Raw genomic sequence first — 22,105 nt, forward strand, 5'->3', positions numbered from 1 at the left:
GGAGGGAGGAGGAGAAAGAGGCCCTGGCTGTGGGAGGGGGCTGGGAAGGCCGGCTCTCCGGAGCAGGAAGCCAGGCCGCAGGCAGGGGAGGCTGCGGGGCCCCTCGCTGGTGAGGCAAACAGGAAGGACTCCCCCCTGAGCCCTGGGCCCCCGGCCCGAGAATCTCTGCCGCCGCCGCCGCAGAGCCGCAGCTCCGGGCGGAGGGTAAGAAGGCGAGCCGCGAGCGGGCGGCCAGCAGAGAGCCCCGCGGGTCCCGGCGCCCAGTCCCCGGACGCGCCCCGCCTCCCGGGCTCCCGCCGCCGCTCGCGGCCTGCCCTTGCGCCGCCGCGATGAAGGCGGGCTCGGGGGATCAGGGGAGCCCCCCGTGCTTCCTGCGCTTCCCGCGGCCCGTGCGGGTGGTAAGTGGCGCGGAGGCCGAGCTCAAATGCGTGGTGCTGGGGGAGCCGCCGCCCATTGTCGTGTGGGAGAAGGGCGGGCAGCAGTTGGCGGCCTCCGATCGCCTGAGCTTCCCGGTGGACGGCGCCGAGCACTGCCTGCTGCTGAGCGGCGCCCTGCCCACCGACGCTGGGGTCTACGTGTGCCGCGCCCGCAACTCGGCCGGAGAGGCCTACGCGGCGGCCGCCGTCACCGTACTGGAGCCGCCGGCCCCCGAGCCCGAGCCCCAGGTCGCCGAGCACCCGCTGCCGCCGCCCGGAGCCGGGGAGGGCGCCCCGGTGTTCCTGACGGGGCCCCGGTCCCAGTGGGTGCTGCGGGGGGCGGAGGTGGTGCTAGAGTGCCAGGTGGGGGGCCTCCCCGCGCCCACGCTCTACTGGGAGAAGGATGGGATGGCGCTGGACGAAGTGTGGGACAGCAGCCACTTCTCACTCGAGCCGGGCCGCGTCGAGGGTCGCGCGGGCGCGGGCGCGAGCCTGGCGCTTCGCATCCTGGCGGCTCGGCTGCCCGACTCGGGCGTCTACGTGTGCCACGCCCGCAACGCGCACGGCCACGCGCGGGCCGGGGCGCTGCTGCAGGTGCAGCAGCCCCCCGAGAGCCCGCCCGAGGACCCCGACGAGGCCCCCACGCCCGTGGTGGAGCCGCTCAAGTGCGCGCCCAAGACCTTCTGGGTGAACGAGGGCAAGCACGCCAAGTTCCGCTGCTACGTGATGGGCAAGCCGGAGCCCGAGATCGAATGGCACTGGGAGGGCCGCCCGCTGCTCCCCGATCGCCGCCGCCTCATGTACCGCGACCGAGACGGCGGCTTTGTGCTCAAGGTGCTGTACTGCCAGGCCAAGGACCGCGGGCTCTACGTGTGCGCCGCGCGCAATTCGGCGGGCCAGACGCTGAGTGCCGTGCAGCTGCACGTGAAAGGTACCACGGCGCCCCCGGGCGGCCGGGGCCTGGGAGGGGCCTCCAGCGCCCTCCCTGACCCCCCTAACCCCAGCCCCACTCAGTGCCTAGAAGGCAGCGAGGAGTAAGGGAAGCTGAATATTAAAATGCCATTTCCCACCTACCTCCCTCCCATCCCCCAGAGATTCGGGTTTAGGACGTCTCCAAGGTACCTGCTCCAGGAACTTCTTAGCAAGCTCTCCAAATGATTCTGAGGCAGATGGTGGAAAACCACTCTTCCATAAAGGGCTTTAAGGAATGATTGAACGATTGACCCAGAGGGGCCTACAACTCTGGTAGTTCAGTTTTTTTCAGCCTCTTTGTTATTTCACCACCCATCCCCCAATGGAAACCCCATTGGGGCCCCCGTATATTATATAAAAGGATTGTTTTATGGGTGTAAATTTTTAAATCCAAATTTGTAACATATATTTATAAAGTCAGTCAATGAGAACAAGGGATCTGTCTTATTAAAGCACACACATTTTAACCATTCATAACTGGGTCTAGCTTTTGAGCCCATGGGGAAAGTGTAGCTTCAGGTGTCACACTGACAAACTCCTGATTCACACCAAAGGGAGAAAACTTGAGGGCAAAAAAAATGCCCCCCAATTTTTGAATATTCTGTCATCAGACTGCTCTCCAGGTTTGCAAGAGGAAGAAGGTGAAGGAGAGGAAATTTATATTTCAAAGTTGAGCCCCCAGTGGTAAATAAACGCTTACATTGCTCATAAATAGAAAAGTCAGGGGTGAAAAACACACCAAATTCACATTGGAAGTTAAAGCTGCCTATAATAGGAGTTCATCACAACTCACGGCATAATACCTTCACTAGTTATTACCGAACTCTTTCCCTCAGAGGAAAAATAGTTGGCAAATCTCCCGAGTCCAGCCTGGCACGCAGTCAAGCATGTGGCACCTTTACCACGGGTGGTGGCCTCTTGGGTACAGTTTGATGTGTACAAACCGGCCAGGCAGAGCTGAATTCTCACCCCCTGAGGACAGAAAAGCTCAGGACGAAGGCCAAGATTCCCAGAGCCAAGTGACAAGACAGACGTGCTCCCCTGGCAGCCCGAGTGACCCCACTGGCGGTTTCTGTCATCATGCTTTCTTTTTGTAAAATGCAGTTTTAAAAGTGGTTGAAGTACTTTCAAAATGAAGTTCAACTCAAACCCTTGTAGAATTGTGTGTGGTGCCCATGAGGGGCCCCACGGAATATTTTGAAAATCCCTGATACAGCCCCAAGCCCTTTCATCCCTTTTTCTGCTTTAAAAATAAAGAAACTGCAGCCCAACATCTAAGCCCAAGATGGCCTTGGTCAAGGTGACGTGTTAGGGTCAACTAGAATTCGGGTCGTCTGACTTCCTTTCTGAGGGTTTCTCTGATTATACAACGCCTCTAGCTCTGGGAGAAGAGCAAATGGCCCGAGCTACCGTGGGTTTAGGCAGTGGGTGACGGAGGAGGGTCTTTCTCCCGGTCAGGGCCCTCTCCAGAACCTTCTCTGGTCTCTACCTTCTCCACAGAGCCCCGCCTCCGCTTCTCGAGGCCGCTGCAGGACGTGGAGGGCCGGGAGCATGGAATTGCGGTGCTGGAGTGTAAAGTCCCCAACTCGCGCATTCCCACCGCCTGGTTCCGCGAGGACCAGCGACTGCTGCCCTGCCGCAAGTACGAGCAAATCGAGGAGGGCACGGTCCGCCGCCTCATCATCCACAGGCTGAAGGCGGACGACGACGGCGTCTACCTGTGCGAGATGCGCGGCCGGGTGCGCACCGTGGCCAACGTGACGGTCAAAGGTCGGCTGGTCGATGGCGGGGGGAGGCCGAGACCGAGGCAGTCTGGTACCGCGGGCTGATAATATCCCATCCGTGTCTCAGGGCCGATCCTGAAGCGGCTGCCCCGGAAGCTCGACGTTTTTGAGGGCGAAAACGCGGTGCTGCTGGTGGAGACTCGCGAGGCTGGGGTGGAGGGACGCTGGAGCCGCGACGGGGAGGACCTGCCGGCCACCTGCCAGAGCAGCTCGGGCCACATGCACGCCCTGGTCCTTCCAGGGGTCACCCGAGAAGATGCCGGGGAGGTCACCTTCAGTCTGGGCAACTCCCGGACCACCACTCTGCTCAGAGTAAAATGTGAGGGCCCCAAAGCCCCTAGGCAGCCGCCTCAAGGGCTGGACATGACGGTCAGGGTAGGAAGGTGACCAGATGACAGAGTCTGGGTTGGCAAAGTCGACTTTAGGTCGCAGGGCTGTGGGAGGCTGGAACAGGGCTCGGATGCAAACCTTGCCTCTGTCTCAGGCGTCAAGCATAATCCCCCGGGACCCCCGCTGTTGGCCGAGATGTTCAAGGGCCACAGGAACACGGTCCTGCTCACCTGGAAGCCTCCAGACCCCACCCCAGAGACCCCCTTCATCTACCGGCTGGAGCGGCAGGAGGTGGGCTCGGAAGACTGGGTCCAGTGCTTCAGCATTGAGAAAGCTGGGGCCGTGGAGGTGCCCGGGGACTGCGTGCCAACCGAGGGCGACTACCGCTTCCGAGTCTGCACCGTCAGTGAACACGGCCGCAGCCCCCACGTGGTGTTCCATGGGTCTGCTCACCTGGGTGAGTCGGTCCTGTCAGCCCAGGCTGTCAGCGGCTGTATCTGAAGTCGCGCCCTCCCCGTCACCCTTCCTCCCTTCCCCGCCCTCCCCCATCTCTCTGTTACATGCCGTCTACCTGCCAGCCTCTGCCCTCTGCCCGCCCCCTGGTTCTCATAGCTGTGCTCTGTCCAAACTCAGTGCCCACAGCTCGCCTGGTGGCCGGTCTGGAGGACGTGCAGGTGTATGACGGGGAAGACGCCGTCTTCTCCCTGGATCTCTCCACTGTCATCCAGGGCACCTGGTTCCTTAACGGGGAGGAGCTCAAGAGTAAGGAGCCAGAGGGCCAGGTGGGGCCCGGGCCCCTGCGGTACCGGATGGAACAGCATGGCCTGCAGCACAGGCTCATCCTGCAGGCCGTCCGGCATCAGGACAGCGGCGCCCTCATCGGCTTCAGCTGCCCCGGTGTGCAGGACTCGGCCGCCCTCACCATCCAAGGTTGGTGCTGGTGGGGACCACGGTGGGCAGATCGGGTCAGGACATAGAAGTCCCGTTAGCAAAATGAGGCACCCGCTATTCGTGCTTCTCACATCTGGGCCAGGAACCAGGAGCATCCCAGGTGAGCTCAGGGAGAGCACTCAGGGATCCTTCGAAGTCCAGTTTCAACCCGTGCTTAGTTGCTTAGTCGTGTCCGACTCTCTGCGACCCTGACGCTCCTCTGTCCCTGGGGATTCTCCAGGCAAGAATACTGGTGTGGGCTGCCATTCTTTCCTCCAGGGGATCTTCCCAACCCAGGGATCAAACCTACGTCTCCTGCATTGCAGGGGGATTCTTTACCAGAGAAGCCCGTATAGGAGACCCCTTGTTATCTTCACCAGCCTCATATCCAAATTCTCTAGGGGTACTTTGTGGTTTGGAGAATTCTGTCATGTTTGTCATCTTAAAGACACAGACCTTGGCCCCTAGCCCCTGACCATTTCCTGCCCTAGTGAGTGATGGCTAACACTATCGGAGTCACTTCCTGTGTGCCGGGCACAATCCTAGTTGTTTTACATGTATTAATTAGCACAGACCTCTCAACAGCCCTGCGGGATGTGTGTTTTGTCATCCCATTTTACAGATTGGGGAAACAGACACAGGTTCAGTGACTTGCCCAAAGTCACAAAACTGATGAGTGCTAGTGCCGGATTATGAATGCAGGAGGTCTGGCTTCAGTATCGCACTCTGCCACCCTGAGGAAAGAGGAGAGGAGAGGGAATGAGGCCTCCCTGAGGATGATAGTTCTTGGCAGGAGTCTGAAAGTTCAGGGAACGCACTGGCATTTGCTATTGCACCATTGCTGGAATTTGTAAGGCCAGTCACGGAATTCCTCAGTGTCCACGCACAGGGCCTGGAGGCCGTTAGCCGGCAGCAGCCCAGGAGGAGGAGAAAGTAAGAAATAACCACAAAGAGAGCAGCGTTACTAAAATACAACCCAGGTTCAGATGGTAAAGAATCTACCTGCAGTGCAGGAGACCTGGGTTCAATCCCTAGGTTGGGAAGAACTCCTGGAGAAAGAAATAGCAACCCAATCCTTCTTGCCTGGAGAATTCTGTGGACAGATTAGCCTGGCAAGCTACAGTCCATGGGGTCTCAAAGAGTCAGACACACAGCTGAGCAACTAATACTTTTCACTTTCTTTCACTAACATTGGGCTTCCCTGTTGATTCAGGCGGTAAAGAATCTGCCTGCAGTGTTGGAGACCTGGATTCGATCAGGTCAGGAAGGGTCAGGAAGCTCCCTTGGAGAGGGGAATGGCAACCCACTCCAGCGTTCTTTCCTGGAGAAGTCCATGGGGTTGCAAAGAATCAGACAAGGCTGAATGACTAATACTCTCACCAACGTCAGAGTCATGCTGAGGGCTGGTTTATAATTCAGAGTCTTTGACCCTTGCATGCTGGGACGGGGGGAGGGGCAAAGCCTAGGAATCTGCATTTTTAGCAGGCTCTCTGGGAATTATGCGCACTAAAACCACTGCTCTTGAGAGTTGGTGTGTAAGTGCAAAACGAATTTTTAAAACCAACAAATGCATCACGACAGTCGTCTGGCCTGATGTGCCCAGCCCCCTCCCCCAGCACGTGTCCTGCAGTGGGGTGCTCCCTGGGTAAGCAGAGCACAACCGGGGCGCTACCCATGACCACACCTCTCCCCACGCAGAGAGCCCCGTGCACATCCTGAGCCCCCAGGACAAGGTGTCGCTGACCTTCACGACCTCGGATCGGGTGGTACTGACCTGTGAGCTCTCGCGGGTGGACTTCCCCGCGAGCTGGTACAAGGATGGGCAGCAGGTGGAGGAGAGCGAGTCACTGGTGGTGAAGATGGACGGGCGCAAACACCGCCTGATTCTGCCCGAGGCCCAGGTCCAGGACAGCGGCGAGTTCGAGTGCAGAACGGAAGGCGTCTCAGCCTTCTTCAGCGTCACCGTCCAAGGTCAGAGACTGAAGCGGCCTAGGCTCCCCTAGCTGAGGCTGACCCAGGGGGCTGTGCCCATCCTACCCCACTCCCTCCTCTGCCCGCTTGAGGGTCTCTTCCAGGGAGGGCCTAGGGGGCCAGGGGATATGTTTGCAGACCACGCTGCCCCCACACTACCCTCCAGCACACTTGGCCCTCATGTACCCTCTGCTGGGAGGGATGTGAGGGGACCTCAAATCAGTGAAGGGCAGGGGAGGTGGGAGCTAACATTTGTTGGGCACCTGCTAGCCAAGCCCTGTGCTGGATACTTGAAATGTACACTTTCATTCAACATTCAAGGCTACATGAGAGCCAGTATATCTCCATTCACGGATGAAGTAGCTGAGACTCAGAGAGGTTATGCAACTTGCTCACAATCACACAGCCAGCAACTATGCTACCTGGGTTCACACCCAGAACTGCTTATTCCATGCCACGGGAGGTCAGGGTCAAAGCAAAGCTTTAGGTGCAGTGGTCCAGAGGTTCTTGGAAGCCAGTCCATGTTCTGGCTGCTTCAGAGACACCCCGGAAACCTGTTATTAGTGCATAGCCCCTCCCTACCCCCCACCCCCACCCCAGGCCTCCAGAGCCAGAATATCCAGGACAGAGCTTTGAGATCCACTCTAGGAGGACAACTCTGGAACCATTGAACCAGCTCAGTCTTCTCACTTGAGTGGAAATCCTGTTACGGCCCCATTGCCAGAAGGTCCTCTGCCCCTGCGTGAATGTGCCCTGTGACAGGGAGCTCACTACCTGTAGGGGGTGTTACGCCAAGGTGACAACACTGAATCATTCCCATCTCCCACCTCCTCCCTGTCCTGGGTTCAATGCACCGGGGGCTTCCTGGTAGAAGCAGCAGCAAGCAGTTTGTCCTCTCAGCCTAGACAAAGGCCCTCTGTGTCCCCACCCAGCACCCTCAGATCCTCTGGGGACTCACAGGCCTGTCCGCAGGATCGGCGATACTGACCTGTGACTCCTCACCCACCACGCCCTGAGTACTCCACGTCATTGCCCCAGAACCCGCCCTCCTCCCAGCCACCATGGACTCAGGTGTTCCGTGTGTGGATGTCGGTGTGACCCCATCTCTGCTCCCCCCAGACCCCCCAGTGCACATCGTGACCCCCCGGGAGCACGTGTTTGTGCACGCCATCACCTCCGAGTGCGTCATGCTGACCTGTGAGGTGGACCGGGAGGACGCCCCCGTGCAGTGGTACAAGGACGGGCAGGAGGTAGAGGAGAGCGACTTCGTGCTGCTGGAGAGTGAAGGGCCCCACCGCCGCCTCGTGCTGCCCTCCGCCCAGCCTTCCGTCGGGGGCGAGTTCCAGTGTGTTGCTGGGGACGAGCGCGCCTACTTCACTGTGACCATCACAGGTGGGGCTCCAGGCGGGCCACGGGATGGGGCAGCTGTGCCCTGCTCCCGCCTGGACAGCCGGCACACTCCTGGGCCACCATTCCTAACCCCCCCCCAGCTGATCACACCCCACCCTTACCCCCAACCCATGGTCTGCATGCTGAGGTTCAGCCACTGCAGAAAATGCATTGTCATAAGCGCACTAGTCATAGCTACATGGCACAAGGAAGCCCGCCTTCTCTGTTCTCCTGAAGGCCCTCCAAGGGGAGCCTTAGGGATGGTAGTGGGGTGAGGAGACCCAAGCGCTAGAGATGTCAGAGGTCTCCTGTGGGAGATCCCAGCTCCATCTGGGCACCCAGCCCTCCTCTCCCCAACCTCACCCTTCATATAGCCCTGTTCCCACCCAGAGAATGGAGAGAGTTTCCACAGTAAGGCTGACACCACGGTCCCCACTGTGCCACCATGCCCCTGCTGTGCTTTGGGGACGGTGGTTGTGTCTCTAGCTGTGAGTAACCTTCTGAGCCGCTGTGAGCCCTGGTCCAAGGGAAGACCCTCTTCTTCAGCATGCAGCCCACCTTCTGGGAGTAGGGAACAGACGTGAACCGGGCAAGGTGGCTGTGCACCTCGGCCCCAGCCCCAGATGCCCAGCCACGGCTGTGTCGTGTCCTGCAGACGTCTCCTCGTGGATCGTGTACCCCAGCGGCAAGGTGTACGTGGCAGCCGTGCGCCTGGAGCGCGTGGTGCTGACCTGCGAGCTGTGCCGGCCCTGGGCCGAGGTGCGCTGGACCAAGGATGGCGAGGAGGTGGTGGAGAGTCCCGCGCTGCTCCTGCAGAAGGAGGACACAGTGCGCCGCCTGGTGCTGCCCGCCGTTCAGCTCAAAGACTCGGGCGAGTACTTGTGTGAAATCGATGACGAATCCGCCTCATTCACGGTCACCGTCACAGGTGTGCGCCCACCCCCCGCCCCCGGGGTCACCAGAGGACAGCCCTGAGCCCTTGGGGAGCTGGCCACATAGCCCCTAGCTAGCACATTGGGGAGGGGAGGGGGGCTGCGGGTGCATGAACTGGTGGGGGGGGGTGGTCCCTGCCCAGAAGACCCCAGGGTCCCTTTTGGAGGAAGCAGGCTCCTCCCTGGCGCCTAAGGCCGGGAATAGCTGTGCTCCACCAGCTCACTTACTGAGCACTTTATATGTGTCAGGCACTGGGCTAGGTGCTGTGGGTCGCTGATGCTTGTTGCAGATAAGGTCCCTGCTCTCAGACAGCTGCCAGTCTAGCTGGGCGGGGGTGCAGCTGTTAACCAGGGGTCGCAAACTGGCAGTCCCTCGGGCTCCATACAGCCCACAGGTGTGTTGTGTTTGGCCTGCAGAGTCATACCAAAGTCAGGACAGTTCCAATAACAACCCGGAGTTATGCATCCTCTTGAAAAAGCCGAAGACCCGGCGCCTCTGGTCCCGCTTCCCCCCTTGGCGACGAACAGCTGGCGCTGAGTAGCAGCTGCCCCCATAATTCGGGGCCCACATTCCTCTGTCTCACATCCACCCCCACCCCCCACTGTTCTTTTTTGCTCCCCTTACTAGATTGCTTCAGCCTGGCCCCCGTGGGCATTTGAGTTTGCGACCCCTGTGTTTAACCAATAAACACGCAAATAAATGTACGGTGACACTTCGTGACAAGTGCTGTGGAGGGATGAGGGCTCAAGAGAGCCCGACAGGCGGTCAGGGAGGGCCTCGGGGAGAGTCACCGTGCCACCTGCAGGAGCCAGTCCTGGGCCAGGCTCTGGACACTCGGTAGCTCACAGACACAAGTGCATCCTATGCAGGAGTGCATAGCCTGGCAGGAAAGCCAGACACCTTAAGTCTCGGAGTGTCGCAGTAAGGTGCAGTGAGAGCTCAGGGCTGGGGGCTGCTAACCTGGTTGGCTAGCAGGCAGGAAGTGGCTTCAGAACAGATATTTGGAACAGGGGCTGAGTTAGCTAAGTGGGGGTCTGGGTTTGGACTGAAAGTCAGAGGTGAATGTTCAAAGCGGGAAGGCACAGGATGATTATGGAAGTGGTGGTTCATTGCCGGAAACTTTGGGGCTGCAGCTCATAGCACCGATTCCAGTGTGTATCTGAGTGGGGCGAGGAGTGTAAAACCCAGGCGGCTCTGGGTGGCACCGAAGAACCCACCGGCTGCACTGGAGCGACCATCCCAATGACGGAACCTTCTGGTTGCCCTCCCCACTGCCCTGCTCTAGAAACAAGGCTTCAGCCTAGATTTGAGCTACTTAGGGCCCCCCAACTCCCTGCACCCCAGACAGGACAGCCTGAAACACACAAGCCACAAAACCAAAAAAGGCCTTTCTGCACATATTCTGTCCTGTAGTGGGTCCCTTCAACCTCTCCCAGCCCAAGCCCTGGCCAGACATCGTGGCTGCAGACACACACATTCCAGCCCATAATTGGCCTCCCCACAAAACACCAGATTCTTCCTGGGAAGTTCGCACAACACACCACCTTGGCTGTGGACCAGGAGAATCAGGTCCAATGCCAAACTGAGGTCCCACAGCCGTGCAGGCTCCCCAGTCCCATGACTGCATGCCATCCTCACTCCCCTGCCTCCATCACCTCCCCCTTCACTCAGGCAGCCACACTTCAACATCTCATGGCGCTGCTAGGCCCAGAGCACCAACCTGCATCCTATAGACTCTTAGAACAAGCCCAGTTAGGGAGGCAGAGGCAAGAGCTGGATGTGCACTGGTGTGCATGTCTGCCCATACTCCCCACTCTAAAGACCTAGACTGGGAAGCTAGCAGTTCCCAAGCCAGCCACAAGGGGGCCGAATGCTGAAGTACCACTTCTGAGTCTTGGAGACGATTCTGGGAGACCTCCAAGGTGCGTAGATTCCTGGGCAGGCAGGCACTCAATCCCCTGGTCACCTTCCACATTGACATGGCTCCTTTCTGTGAAAGGCTGACCACTCCAGAGCAGTTAGAGATGAACTTGAATCGGCATTTAACATCCCCAGGGGACTCAGGCACAGATGCAAATTCATTACTGAGTTTCCTACAAGCCTTCGCTTGAAATCCCTACCACTGCTGGCAGAGCCTGTCCGTTCAGTTCAGTCGCTAGTTGTGTCCAACTCTTTGTGACCCCATGGACTGCAGCACGCCAGGCTTCCCGGTCCATCACCAACTCCCAGAGCTTGCTCAAACTCATGTCCATCGAGTCGGTGATACCATCCAACCATCTCATTCTCTAGCGTCCCCTTCTCCTCCCACCTTCAATCTTGCCCAGCATCAGGGTCTTTTCAAATGAGTCAGTTCTTCGCATCAGGTGGCCAAAGTATTGGAGTTTCAGCCTCAGCATCAATCCTTCCAATGAATATTCAGGATTGATTTCCTTTAGGATGGACAGGTTGGATCTCCTTGCAGTCCAAGGGTCTCTGAAGAGTCTTCTCCAACACCACAGTTCAAAAGCATCAATTCTTTGGTGCTCAGCTTTCTTTATAGACCAACTGTCACATCCATACATGACTAATGGAAAAACCATAGCTTTGACTAGACAGACCTTTGTCGGCAAAGTAATGTCTCTGCTTTTTAATATGCTGTCTAGGTTGGTCATAACTTTTCTTCCAAGGAGCAAGTGTCTTTTAATTACATGACTGAAATCACCATCTATCTGCAGTGATTTTGAAACCCAAGAAAATAAAATCTGTCATTGTTTCCACTGTTTCCCCATCTATTTGCCATGAAGTGATGGGTCCAGATGTCATGATCTTAGTTTTCTGAATGCTGAGTTTTAAGCCAACTTTTTCACTGTCTTCTTTCACTTTCATCAAGAAGCTCTTCAGTTCTTCTTCACTTCCTGCCATAAGGGTGGTGTCATCTGCATATATAAGATTATTGATATTTCTCCTGGCAATCTTGATTCCAGCTTGTGCTTTATCCAGCCTGGCATTTCATGTGATGTACTCTGCATATAAGTTAAATAAGCAGGGTGACAATATACACCTTTGACGTACTCCTTTCCCAATATTGAACCAGTCTATTGTTCCATGTCCAGTTCTAACTATTGCTTCTTGACCTGCAGACAGATTTCTCAAGAAGCAGGTAAGGTGGTCTGGTATTCCCATCTCTAAGAATTTTCCACAGTTTGTTGTGATCCACACAGTCAAAGCCTTTGGCGTAGTCAATAAAGCAAAAGTATATGTTTTCTGGAACTCTCTTGCTTTTTCTATGATCCAACAGATGTTGGCAATTTGATCTCTAGTTCCTCAGCCTTTGCAAAATCCAGCTTGAACATCTGGAAGTTCACAGTTCACATACTGTTGAAGCCTGGCTTGGAGAATTTTGAGCATTACTTTGCCAGTGTGTGAGATGAGTGCAATTGTGGGGTAGTTTGAACATTCTTTGGCTTTGCCTTTCTTTGGGATTGGAATGAAAACTGACCTTTTCCAGTCCTGTAGCCACTGCTGAGTTTTCCAAATTTGCTGACATATGGAGTGCAGCACTTTCATAGCATCATAGAGGATTTGAAATAGCTCAACTGGAATTCCATCACCTCCACTAGCTTTGTTCATAGTGATGCTTCCTAAGGCCCACTTAACTTTGCATTCCAGGATGTCTGACTCTAGGTGAATGATCACACCATTGTGGTTATCTGGGTCATGAAGATTTTTCTTCTGTGTATTCTTGTCACCTTTTCTTAATATCTTCTGCTTCTGTTAGGTCCATACCATTTCTGTCCTTTATTGCGCCCATCTTTGCATGAAAAGTTCCCTTGGTATATCTAATTTTCTTGAAGAGATCTCTAGTCTTTCCCATCTGTTGCTTTCCTCTGTTTCTTTGCATTGATCTGTGAGGAAGGCTTTCTTATCTCTCTTGCTATTCTTTGGAACTCTGCATTCACATGGGTATATCTTTCCTTTTCTCCTTTGCTTCTTGCTTTTCTTCTTTTCTCAGCTATGTCTAAGGCCTCCTCAGACAACCATTTCGCCTTTTTGCATTTCTTTTTCTTGGGGATGGTCTTGATCACTGCCACCTGTACAATGTTGCAAACCTTTGTCCATAGTTCTTCAGGCATTCTGTCTATCAGATCTAATCCCTTGAATCTATGTCTCACTTCAAGTGTATAATCCTAAGGGATTTGATTTAGGTCATACCTGAATGGTCTACTGGTTTTCCCCACTCTCTTCAATTTAAGTTTGAATTTTGCAATAAGGAGCTTCCCTTTATCGAATGATGGTTTTTCCTCCTGCCCTAGGGTAGGTCTAGCCAGCTGTGACCATAAGGAAGTTGCTTAACCACTCTGTGCCTCAGTTTCTTTGTCTGGGAAATGAGTATAAAACAGTACCTACTCCCTAGGATTGCTATCAGGGTGTAAAGTGCTTACAACTGTCCTGGAACTTTAGCAAGCGAAATACAAGTACTTACCAATACTATTAAAGATCTGCCATCCCTTATCCACAATCCTGAAACCAAAAAAAAAAAAAAAAAAAAAAAAACCCACTTAAAATCCAAAGGCTTTTTGTACATTTGGTATTAAAAGTTGTTTCTGTAAAACCTGAACTTAACTCTGTGAAGCTATTTGCACTTTTAAATTATCCTGCTTAGGGTGTATCTCCATATGTTACACTGCAGAGATGTTAATATGATTGATTATGGGGGGTCCCACAGTGAGGGCTGAGGAGGAGTATGTGCTATATGATAAATGCACCATTTCTAGAATTGGAAGCATCCTGGATTCTGTAACACTTGTGGCCTCGGGGATTTCAGAGAACAGATTTTGGACCTATTACTATCTTTATCACTCTTAACGATTTGGGCGACCGGGACTTCATGCTGCCAGATGGCTCCAGGGAGGCTGACGGTGAGTCTGTGACAGGCTATGGTTGTCCCTACTCCGCAGAACCCCCAGTGCGCATCCTATACCCCCGGGACGAGGTAACCCTGGTGGCCGTGAGCTTGGAGTGTGTGGTGCTGATGTGTGAGCTGTCTCGGGAGGATGCCCCGGTGCGCTGGTACAAGGATGGGCTGGAGGTGGAGGAGAGCGAGGCCCTGGTGCTGGAGAGCGATGGGCCCCGCCGTCGCCTGGTGCTGCCCGCCGCCCAGCCCCAGGATGGGGGCGAGTTCGTATGCGATGCTGGAGACGACTCAGCCTTCTTCACTGTCACCGTCACAGGTGGGCAGTCTCTGAGAGCCCCCCCTGGAGAGGAAGAGAGGCAGGAGGCTGAGGGACAGACACCCACCCCTCCCAGTTCCTGCACCTTCGGGGCCCCCACGTGCCGCACACAGCTTTCCCCCTGTCCAGCCTGCCCTCCTCTCCCAGCCTTCTTATTCTCAGCCATCAGAGAGCCCTGAGTTGCCTTAACCAGGTTGGGACAGTGGCCAGAGTCCTGGTGGAGAGAGCCTAGCAATCAGGAGTGCTCATTCATTCTTGTATTCAACAAACACTGATCTGCTTAGCACTGTTCTGTTGCTGACGGATTCAGTAATGAACCAAGGAGAGAAAACCTGTCTTTATGGAGCTTGCCTTCTTGTGAGAGCAGACAGACAGCAAATAAGGGAAACAGGTGGTTTTTCAGGTGGTGATCAGTTCATCGGAGGCAAAGCAGGGAAAAGAGACAGGAAATGGGGTGTAGGGAGGGCTGTGCTTTGGGGTTAGATTGATCTGTGAGTGTGGGTCTACCTCTTTCTGTCCATGCAACCCTGGGCAAATCAGTTCCCTGTAAAGAGGCTTCAGGTCCTCATCTATAAAGTGAAGCCAGCAATAGGGAGTGTCAGGAGTAGCTGAGAAAAGAACTGTAGTGTCCTTAGCATGACACCTGGCACACGTAAGTGCCCATGGATTGTGGGTGGTACCATTTCCCAGGAGCTGCTCTGCAAAGGGAGAGGATTGAGAAGCCAGTGGTCGGGCTGGTAGAGGCTGAGCCCACCTGCCTTTCTCTCTGTTCACCCACCAGCCCCTCCAGAGAGGATTGTGCACCCAGCAGCCCGCTCCCTGGACCTGCAGTTCAGGGCTCCAGGGCGCGTGGAGCTGCGCTGCGAGGTGGCCCCGGCTGGGTCCCAGGTGCGCTGGTACAAGGATGGGCTGGAGGTGGAAGCATCGGATGCCCTGCAGCTGGGGGCCGAGGGGCCCACCCGCACCCTGACCTTGCCTCATGCCCAGTCGGAGGATGCCGGGGAGTATGTGTGTGAGACTCGCGATGAAGCCGTCACCTTCAACGTCAGCCTGGCTGGTGGGTGCTCCTGGCCAGCCCGGGTCTGGGAGGCGGGGGCGGGGGGCATCACCGAGCTGACACACCTGCTCTCTGTCCAGAGTCCCCTGTCCAGTTCCTTGCCCCAGAGGCAGCCCCTGGCCCGCTCTGCGTGGCCCCTGGGGAGCCGGTGGTGCTGAGCTGTGAACTGTCCAGAGCTGGTGCCCTGGTCTTCTGGAGCCATAACGGGAAGCCGGTGCAGGCAGGCGAGGGCCTGGAGCTCCGAGCAGAAGGACCCCGCCGCGTCCTCTGCATCCGGGCTGCAGACCTGGTCCACGCAGGCCTCTACACCTGCCAGTGTGGGGCAGCACCCGGGGCCCCCAGCCTCAGCTTCACCGTCCAAGTGGCTGGTGAGTATAGCCCCGGGCAGCAAACCTGAGAGTCTCGCCCCTAAACCCTCGAGTCTTCCCCCTCTCTAGTGCACCCCGCCCCCGCCCCTGCCCCACGGCTCTCAGTCCCTCTCCCCATCTGGCCTCCCACCACCCTCCTCCCCAGCCCTTGAGCCATTCCCTCCCAATGACCCCCGGCCCTGACCCTACAGAGCCCCCCATGCGGGTGGTGGCCCCCGAGGCAGCCCAGACGAGGGTTCGCAGCACCCCAGGCGGGGATCTAGAGCTGGCCGTGCGCCTCTCCGGGCCGGGGGGCCCTGTGCGCTGGTACAAGGACGGGGAGCGCCTGGCCAGCCAGGGGCGGGTGCAGCTGGAGCAGGACGGGGCGAGGCAGGTGCTGCGGGTGCGGGGGGCACGGAGCAGGGACGCTGGGGAGTACCTGTGCGACACGCCCCAGGACAGCCGCATCTTCCTCGTCAGCGTGGAAGGTAACAGTGCCCCCCTCACGCCCCTGGGGCCCCGGCCTCCCACCAAGGGCCTCATGCCCACCATTCATCCCCACCCACCTTGCTGCCCACCAGTGCATGCACAGCTATCCCGTGGATGAGGGCTCAGGGCTCCCCTTTCCAGGCATCCTCAAAGAACAGGGACAGAGGGTTCTGGAGTCAACCCCCCAGGTTCCGATCTCGAATCTCCTTCCCAGTAGTTGTCTAACGCACTGGCAAGTTACTTAAACTGTCTGAGCCCCGGGTCCCAAGGGCGAGGATAGCGTTTGTCCTGTAAGGCTGTTGTGACAGTTACATAAGATCAGCAGGGTTCGTCCTAAACAATCTGTTACTATTAGGGAGTCAGAGAAGTGGGTGCCCGGCCAGCATGAAGACGAGGTGTGAGGAGTGGCAGGCAGGGAGTTGACATCTTGTCCATTAAAACAGCTCATGACTGACACACAGCTGGTCCTGTTTAATAACTGGGGGATGAGGGCCTACTGGGGATGAGGAGGGGCTGAGGAGGAGGGCAGTAGAAAGACCCAGCCTACCTCACTATCTGATCCTGTCCCCCCCACCCAGAACCCCCGCTGGTGAAGCTGGTCTCAGAGCTGACACCGCTCACTGTCCACGAGGGGGATGACGCCACGTTCCGGTGTGAAGTCTCCCCGCCAGACGCCGACATCACTTGGCTGCGCAATGGGGTCGTTGTCACGCCAGGGCCCCAGCTAGAAACGACCCAGAATGGGTCAAGCCGCACGCTGACCGTGCGAAGCTGCCAGCTCGAGGACGCGGGGACCGTGACTGCCCGGGCCGGGGGCACGTCCACGAGTGCCCGGCTGCATGTTCGAGGTTCGGTCCTGGTGGAGACGAAACAAGTTCTGTTCCCGAAACGTTTCTCCCAGCCCCGGCCCTGGCAGGAGACCAGTCCCTGAGAAGAGGGAGCCAAGGTTCGGCCCACCAGGCTCCATGGTCCGCTCTCTCTTCCTGCCCAGAAACGGAGCTGCTGTTCCTGCGGCGGCTGCAGGACGTGCGGGCGGAGGAAGGCCAGGACGTGTGCCTCGAAGTGGAGACCGGCCGCGTGGGGGCGGCAGGGGCCGTGCGCTGGGTGCGAGGTGGGGCACCCCTGCCCCCTGACTCCCGCCTGTCCACAGCCCAGGACGGCCACGTCTACCGCCTTTTCATCCACGGCGTCGTGCTGGCCGACCAGGGCACCTACGGCTGCGAGAGCCACCACGACCGCACCCTGGCCCGGCTCAGCGTGAGGCGTGAGTGCCCCGTCTTCTCCTAACGCCTCCCTTTCCCCACGGCGCAGCCTCTCCTGGCTGGCCCAGGGCCCCTCAGACCGCCCCCCACATGCACCAAAGTGCCCCTCGCCAGCAAAGCAAGTCAGCCCTGGCTGACCCCCAGGAGCGTGACCCAAAGCAGCCTGCCCAAAACAAAACTTTTCTTTTTCTACTGTTTTCTATTTACCGTAGAAGTCCCTGTGGATTTTGGTTTCCATTTCATATGTCCAAGTTGGCTTTGCTATAAACATAAATATTATACTCCAGAAAGACTTGCCATATTTATCCTTCAGTCACCTGCCGCAGGATATACAAGCCCATCTGAGAAGCAGGGGTGGTTGGCAGTAGCACCCCCCACCCCCAAGATGGAGCCCTCTATCAACTGTATGACCTCAGGCAAATTAGTTAACCTCTCTGAGCCAAGTTTTCTTTAAAAAAGGGTCTTTGAGAACCTTAATCGGGATAATATGAGGAATACCCACACAGAACTTGGTAAATGGTTATTGGTGGTGATGTGTATTCTTTTCTGATTTATTTCATTCATTCAATGGCAACAAACCCATGTCTCATGGCTATTAACATGTCTAACGGCTATTGTACAGTTGGGGAAACTGAGGCCCAGGGAGTTCAAGCCGTATGCCAAAGGTTACATAGCAAACTACGTGGCAGAGTGGGGTCTAGTCCTGATGTGTCTGACTTTAAATTCTGGGCTCCTTCCAGTGTCACAGTACCCCTAATCCCAACTCCTCACCCTCCCCAACCACACATCACCCCTTTCATGTGTCCCCTCTCCTAACCCCAGGAAGCCCCTATCTCCACCCACATCTGGCTGGTTTCACTCCCTTCTTCCTGCTCCCTGGTTCTGAACTTTGTTCTTAGGGCCTTACTAGATGAGGGGTTAGAGGCAGACAGAGCCAAGGGGTGTGTGGGGCTCCCAAAAGCCCTGCCCAGATGTGGAGGCCTCATTTTCCCCTCTTTCCCCATCTCCCCCCACTAGCAAAGCAGCTAAGGGTGCTTCGACCTCTGGAGGATGTGACCGTCATCGAGGGGGGCAGTGCTACCTTCCAGCTGGAGCTGTCCCAGGAGGGGGTGACTGGGGAATGGGCCCGGGGTGGAGTCCGGCTGCAGCCGGGGCCCAAGTGCCAAATTCAGGCCGAGGGCCACGCTCACCACCTGGTCCTCAGCGGCCTGGGCCTGGCCGACTCGGGCTGCGTCTCCTTCACTGCGGATGCGCTGCGCTGCGCAGCCAGACTCACCGTGAGAGGTGTGGCCTCTAGGACTGCTGCCTGCCTGCTGACTGCTCCAGTGTGATTCTGCTGACCCCACTACCCGTGTGGCACCCACTGACCTCCCTCCCAGAGTGTGATGTGGCCCTGGTGACTGCCCTGCCTGTGTGGGCCCACCAGCCACCACTGCCTGCTTCAGCTCTGCCTGCCTGCCTGAGTGTGGACCTCTAATCACTAACCCTCAACAGTGCCAAAGAGCGACTCCATGGGCACTTCTGCTTCAGTGACCCCTTCTCTTGCTTACAGCCCTGGCGTGTTCCCCACTGACCACATCTACTCTAGGGTCCCGCCATTGCTCCTCTGAACCCCTGGTGTCCCTCACTGGCCAGGGTCTCCTGTCCATTCCAGTCAGTGTGACTATGCCTGCCTATGGGTGACTCCGATGGCATCTCTGCTCCAGCATCTCCCATGCCCCTCTGGCCCCACCATGTCCCCCACTGACCACCCCCGGCTGGGGGGTGACCCATCCCCGGCTGGCCATTCCTGCCCTGTTGACCTCTCTGATCTCACTGTGTCCCCCACTGACCAGCATCCCCTTTGGACCCCTTGTCCCAGCATGCCCCCCACTCACCAGTGGCCTCTGTTGATCTAGACAAGTGACCTTGTCTAAATGTGCCCATCAGTGACCCTTGTCTCCAAGTGCGTCCTCCTTCTCCCACTCCCAGAGGCCCCAGTGACCATTGTGCGGGGGCTCCAGGACCTTGAAGTGACCGAGGGCGACACAGCTATGTTCGAGTGCGCACTTTCCCAGGCCTTGGCTGATGTCACCTGGGAGAAGGTCAGAGCCCAGCCCCAGTCCAGCCCACCTCAGCATCATGAGAGCAGTAACAATGCCCCAACAGAAAGAACTACAACTCAGTAAGCCATGTGCCTGGCATGTGCTAAGGTTTACTTTACATTTAAGCCTCTAACCCTATAGCAGCCCGATGAGGCAGGTCTTATGATTTCCTTGTTATCTCTAAGGAGACTGATGTTCAGTGGAGTGAAGTATTGCCCCAGGCAGACATAGAGTTCACATTTAAATCCAGGTTCCCTGATTCCAGAATCCACACACATGGCTGACATGATTGGTACATGACTCTCAGCTTCCCCCGTCGTGGCGCCCCTTCTCAGACCAAATGTCCCCAAAGGGTGACACCGTCCCAATGAGACTCCTGGCGGGGCCCAGAAGACACGGGAGGCCCCTACCCCGTAGCATAAGCGTGCCTCGAAAGTGTTTGGTATCAACAGAGGGCGCCGCCGCCTACCAGGGTCGGGGCCGCTTGTGCCCGGCCGAGTTTTCACCGCGACCCTTTGCAACCCCCGCCCCTAGGATGGGCAGCCGCTCACCCCCAGCGCTCGGCTCAGGCTCCAGGCCCTCGGCACGCGCCGCCTTCTCCAGCTGCGGCGCTGCAGCCCCTTGGATGCAGGGACCTACAGTTGCGTGGTGGGGATGGCTCGAGCTGGGCCCGTTCACCTAGTGGTGCGCGGTAGGTACCAGGTGCTGTCCGGGCCGGGCGCTACTGTGGGTGCCGGGGCTGCGGACCGGACTTACCCCGGGGATTTGCGAGGCGGTGTCTAGGGAGGGGGCGTGGCATGGGCGGGGCCTGGTACCGCCCCCCCTCCGCCCCGCCCTCCTCACGCCCCCTGGCTCCGCCCCAGAGCGCAAGGTGTCTGTCCTCTCTGAGCTGCGGTCCGTGAGCGCCCGCGAAGGCGACGGAGCCACGTTCGAGTGCACCGTGTCGGAGGTCGAAACAGCTGGGAGCTGGGAGCTCGGAGGCCGCCTGCTGAGACCAGGAGGCCGCGTCCGCATCCGACAGGAAGGTCTGCCGACTCTACCCACTCTGGCCCCCTTGCTGCCCCACCCCCCGGCTCAGACAGACCCCGCCCTAAGGTCCACCTCCAGCTCCGATGAGTCCCGCCCCGCGGCCCCAGAAGCTGTCTCTCCGCCTCTCCCTGACCTTCGGCTCAGGAGTCCTGGGTCCTGGACCGCCCCCTCTTCCCCCTCGGCATCCCCGTTCCTCCCCGGGACCTACTCTGGCCCCATCTTCATGCCCCCACCCTCCCCAGAGGCCGCTCCGGCCTCGCTAGCGCCTCCTATACCCCCAGGGAAGAAACACATTCTGGTGCTGAGCGAACTGCGCGCAGAGGACGCTGGCGAGGTCCGCTTCCAGGCGGGACCCGCCCAGTCCGTGGCTCAACTGGAGGTGGAGGGTAAGAACTGGGGCAGGGACGACCAGGAGTGAACACGGTTTACCCCGGAACTGGCAGGCTGGCGATTGGTCCGAGGAAACCTGCCTCCCCACCCCTTCCTCGAGAGACTCTCCGGGGGCGGGTCACAGAGGGCAGTGCGTTTCCTGGGGAAGAGGAGACTTTGCGTTGAGGGTAGAGAGAAATGGGCTGGTGGCATAGAGATCTAAGATCAGGAATGGAGGCCAGAGCGAGAGGGAAGATGCGTCTCTCCTGGGGTCCTGCGTGTCCCTATTAACTTAATAAGCCCTCGTTCTCCACCCCCAGCACTGCCTCTGCAGATGCACCGCCGGCCCCCTCGCGAGAAGACGGTTCTGGTCGGTCGCCGGGCGGTGCTGGAGGTGACAGTGTCCCGGCCGGGGGGTCAAGTGTGCTGGTTGCGGGAAGGGGCCGAGCTGTGCCCAGGGGACAAGTATCAGCTGCGCAGCCACGGCCCCACCCACAGCCTGGTCATCCATGACGTTCGACCTGAGGATCAGGGCACCTACTGCTGCCAGGCCGGCCAAGACAGCGCCTACACACGGCTGCTGGTAGAGGGTGAGTAAAGCTGACTGGGCACAGGTCAATGAGGTGAGCCGGCTGGCCAGGGGGCTCCTAGGAGCTGGTGGGCTGAGACACACACCTCCTGCAGGTTTTCCAGGACTTGGGATGGCCAGCTGGTTCTGAGATGTGTTGGAAGTGGGGAGTGGGGAGGAAGGAGATCACACAGCCAAGGCTGAGAAGAGGAAGCCCTGGGGTGTCAACAGGAACCACTTGGTTCAGGGCAGCTGTTCCCACCTTGCTACATCCCTTCCTGTCTGAGCTTCTCCCTTCCTCCCGCCTCTGGACCACACTCATCTCTCCCAAACACTCCCATTTGTACCCAAGTTCCTCTCCCTCCAACCTGCTGGCCCCGGGTTTGTGCCCCCCACCTGTCCCTCATCCTCTCCTGCTCTCTGGCCATCTCAGCGAGCCCCACTGTGGCCCGGGCAGAGGGCTTCTGAGCTAGTCCCATCTCTTTCCTCTTCCACATAGGAGATGCTCCACTCTCCACCTGAATTCCTGCGTTCCCTTCAGATGCCTGCCTTGCCCCACCTCTGACTGACCACCCGCACTCTCCTGCTTCAGCCCTGACAGGCCTAGAAGGGGTGGGTCAGAGGGTGAGGGCCCAGTTCTTCCTGTTTGGGTACCGAGGCTTTGCCAGGGGAGAGGAATGTGGTACCCACTGTCTCCCCAGCCCCACTCACAGTCATTCCTCTGCAGGTAGCTAGGAGGCCAGAACCAGGCCAGGCAGGTGCCCTCAGATAGCCTGGAGGGCACATGCCCTTACCCTGGGAGGAGGGAGGGAGGGAGGGGACCCGAGGTGTTGGGAGACAATAAAAAGGTACAGCTCCTTTCCTGGCTCTGTGTGACATGGGAGGACAGAAGTCGCCTGGAGCCCCCACAGAGTGAGTGATGCAGGGGACCAAAGCCTGCAGTGCTTCCATCTTGGCCCCTAGAA

At 57.7% G+C, this 22,105-nt stretch overlaps 1 protein-coding gene across 6 annotated transcripts; it reads left to right on the top strand.

Annotated features, from left to right (window-relative positions):
* The first annotated feature begins 48 nt into the window (after positions 1 to 48).
* Positions 49 to 21,871, top strand: OBSL1 (obscurin like cytoskeletal adaptor 1). 6 transcript variants are annotated; one of them, XM_065930473.1, is made up of 21 exons: positions 49 to 1,347; positions 2,889 to 3,158; positions 3,240 to 3,491; positions 3,657 to 3,959; positions 4,136 to 4,432; positions 6,131 to 6,403; positions 7,523 to 7,795; positions 8,448 to 8,720; positions 13,663 to 13,935; positions 14,717 to 14,992; positions 15,073 to 15,360; positions 15,552 to 15,827; positions 16,407 to 16,676; positions 16,820 to 17,092; positions 18,108 to 18,374; positions 19,020 to 19,174; positions 19,709 to 19,865; positions 20,038 to 20,199; positions 20,485 to 20,589; positions 20,893 to 21,162; positions 21,640 to 21,871. In XM_065930473.1, exons 1-21 carry the CDS (start codon positions 330 to 332, stop codon positions 21,660 to 21,662), a joined length of 5,754 nt encoding a protein of 1,917 aa, XP_065786545.1. In that variant the 5' UTR covers positions 49 to 329; the 3' UTR covers positions 21,663 to 21,871. The 6 variants fall into 6 exon arrangements, with proteins under 6 accessions (XP_065786545.1, XP_065786546.1, XP_065786547.1 ...); XM_065930474.1 differs by having other exon boundaries at positions 19,062 to 19,174; positions 21,640 to 21,870; XM_065930475.1 differs by lacking the exon at positions 15,552 to 15,827 and having other exon boundaries at positions 50 to 1,347; positions 21,640 to 21,869.
* The last annotated feature ends 234 nt before the right edge of the window (positions 21,872 to 22,105 follow it).

The sequence above is a fragment of the Muntiacus reevesi genome, chromosome 3, assembly GCF_963930625.1.
Source record: "Muntiacus reevesi chromosome 3, mMunRee1.1, whole genome shotgun sequence".
NCBI lineage: Eukaryota > Metazoa > Chordata > Mammalia > Artiodactyla > Cervidae > Muntiacus > Muntiacus reevesi.

What these genes read in the sequence shown, in the direction of transcription:
- OBSL1 (XM_065930473.1), top strand. Translation starts at nt 330, where the DNA reads ATGAAGGCGGGCTCGGGGGATCAGGGGAGCCCCCCGTGCTTCCTGCGC. An exon ending in GGCCAACGTGACGGTCAAAG is followed by an intron (nt 3,159 to 3,239) that starts GTCGGCTGGTCG and finishes TCCGTGTCTCAG; the next exon opens with GGCCGATCCTGAAGCGGCTG. An exon ending in TGCCCGGCTGCATGTTCGAG is followed by an intron (nt 16,677 to 16,819) that starts GTTCGGTCCTGG and finishes CTTCCTGCCCAG; the next exon opens with AAACGGAGCTGCTGTTCCTG.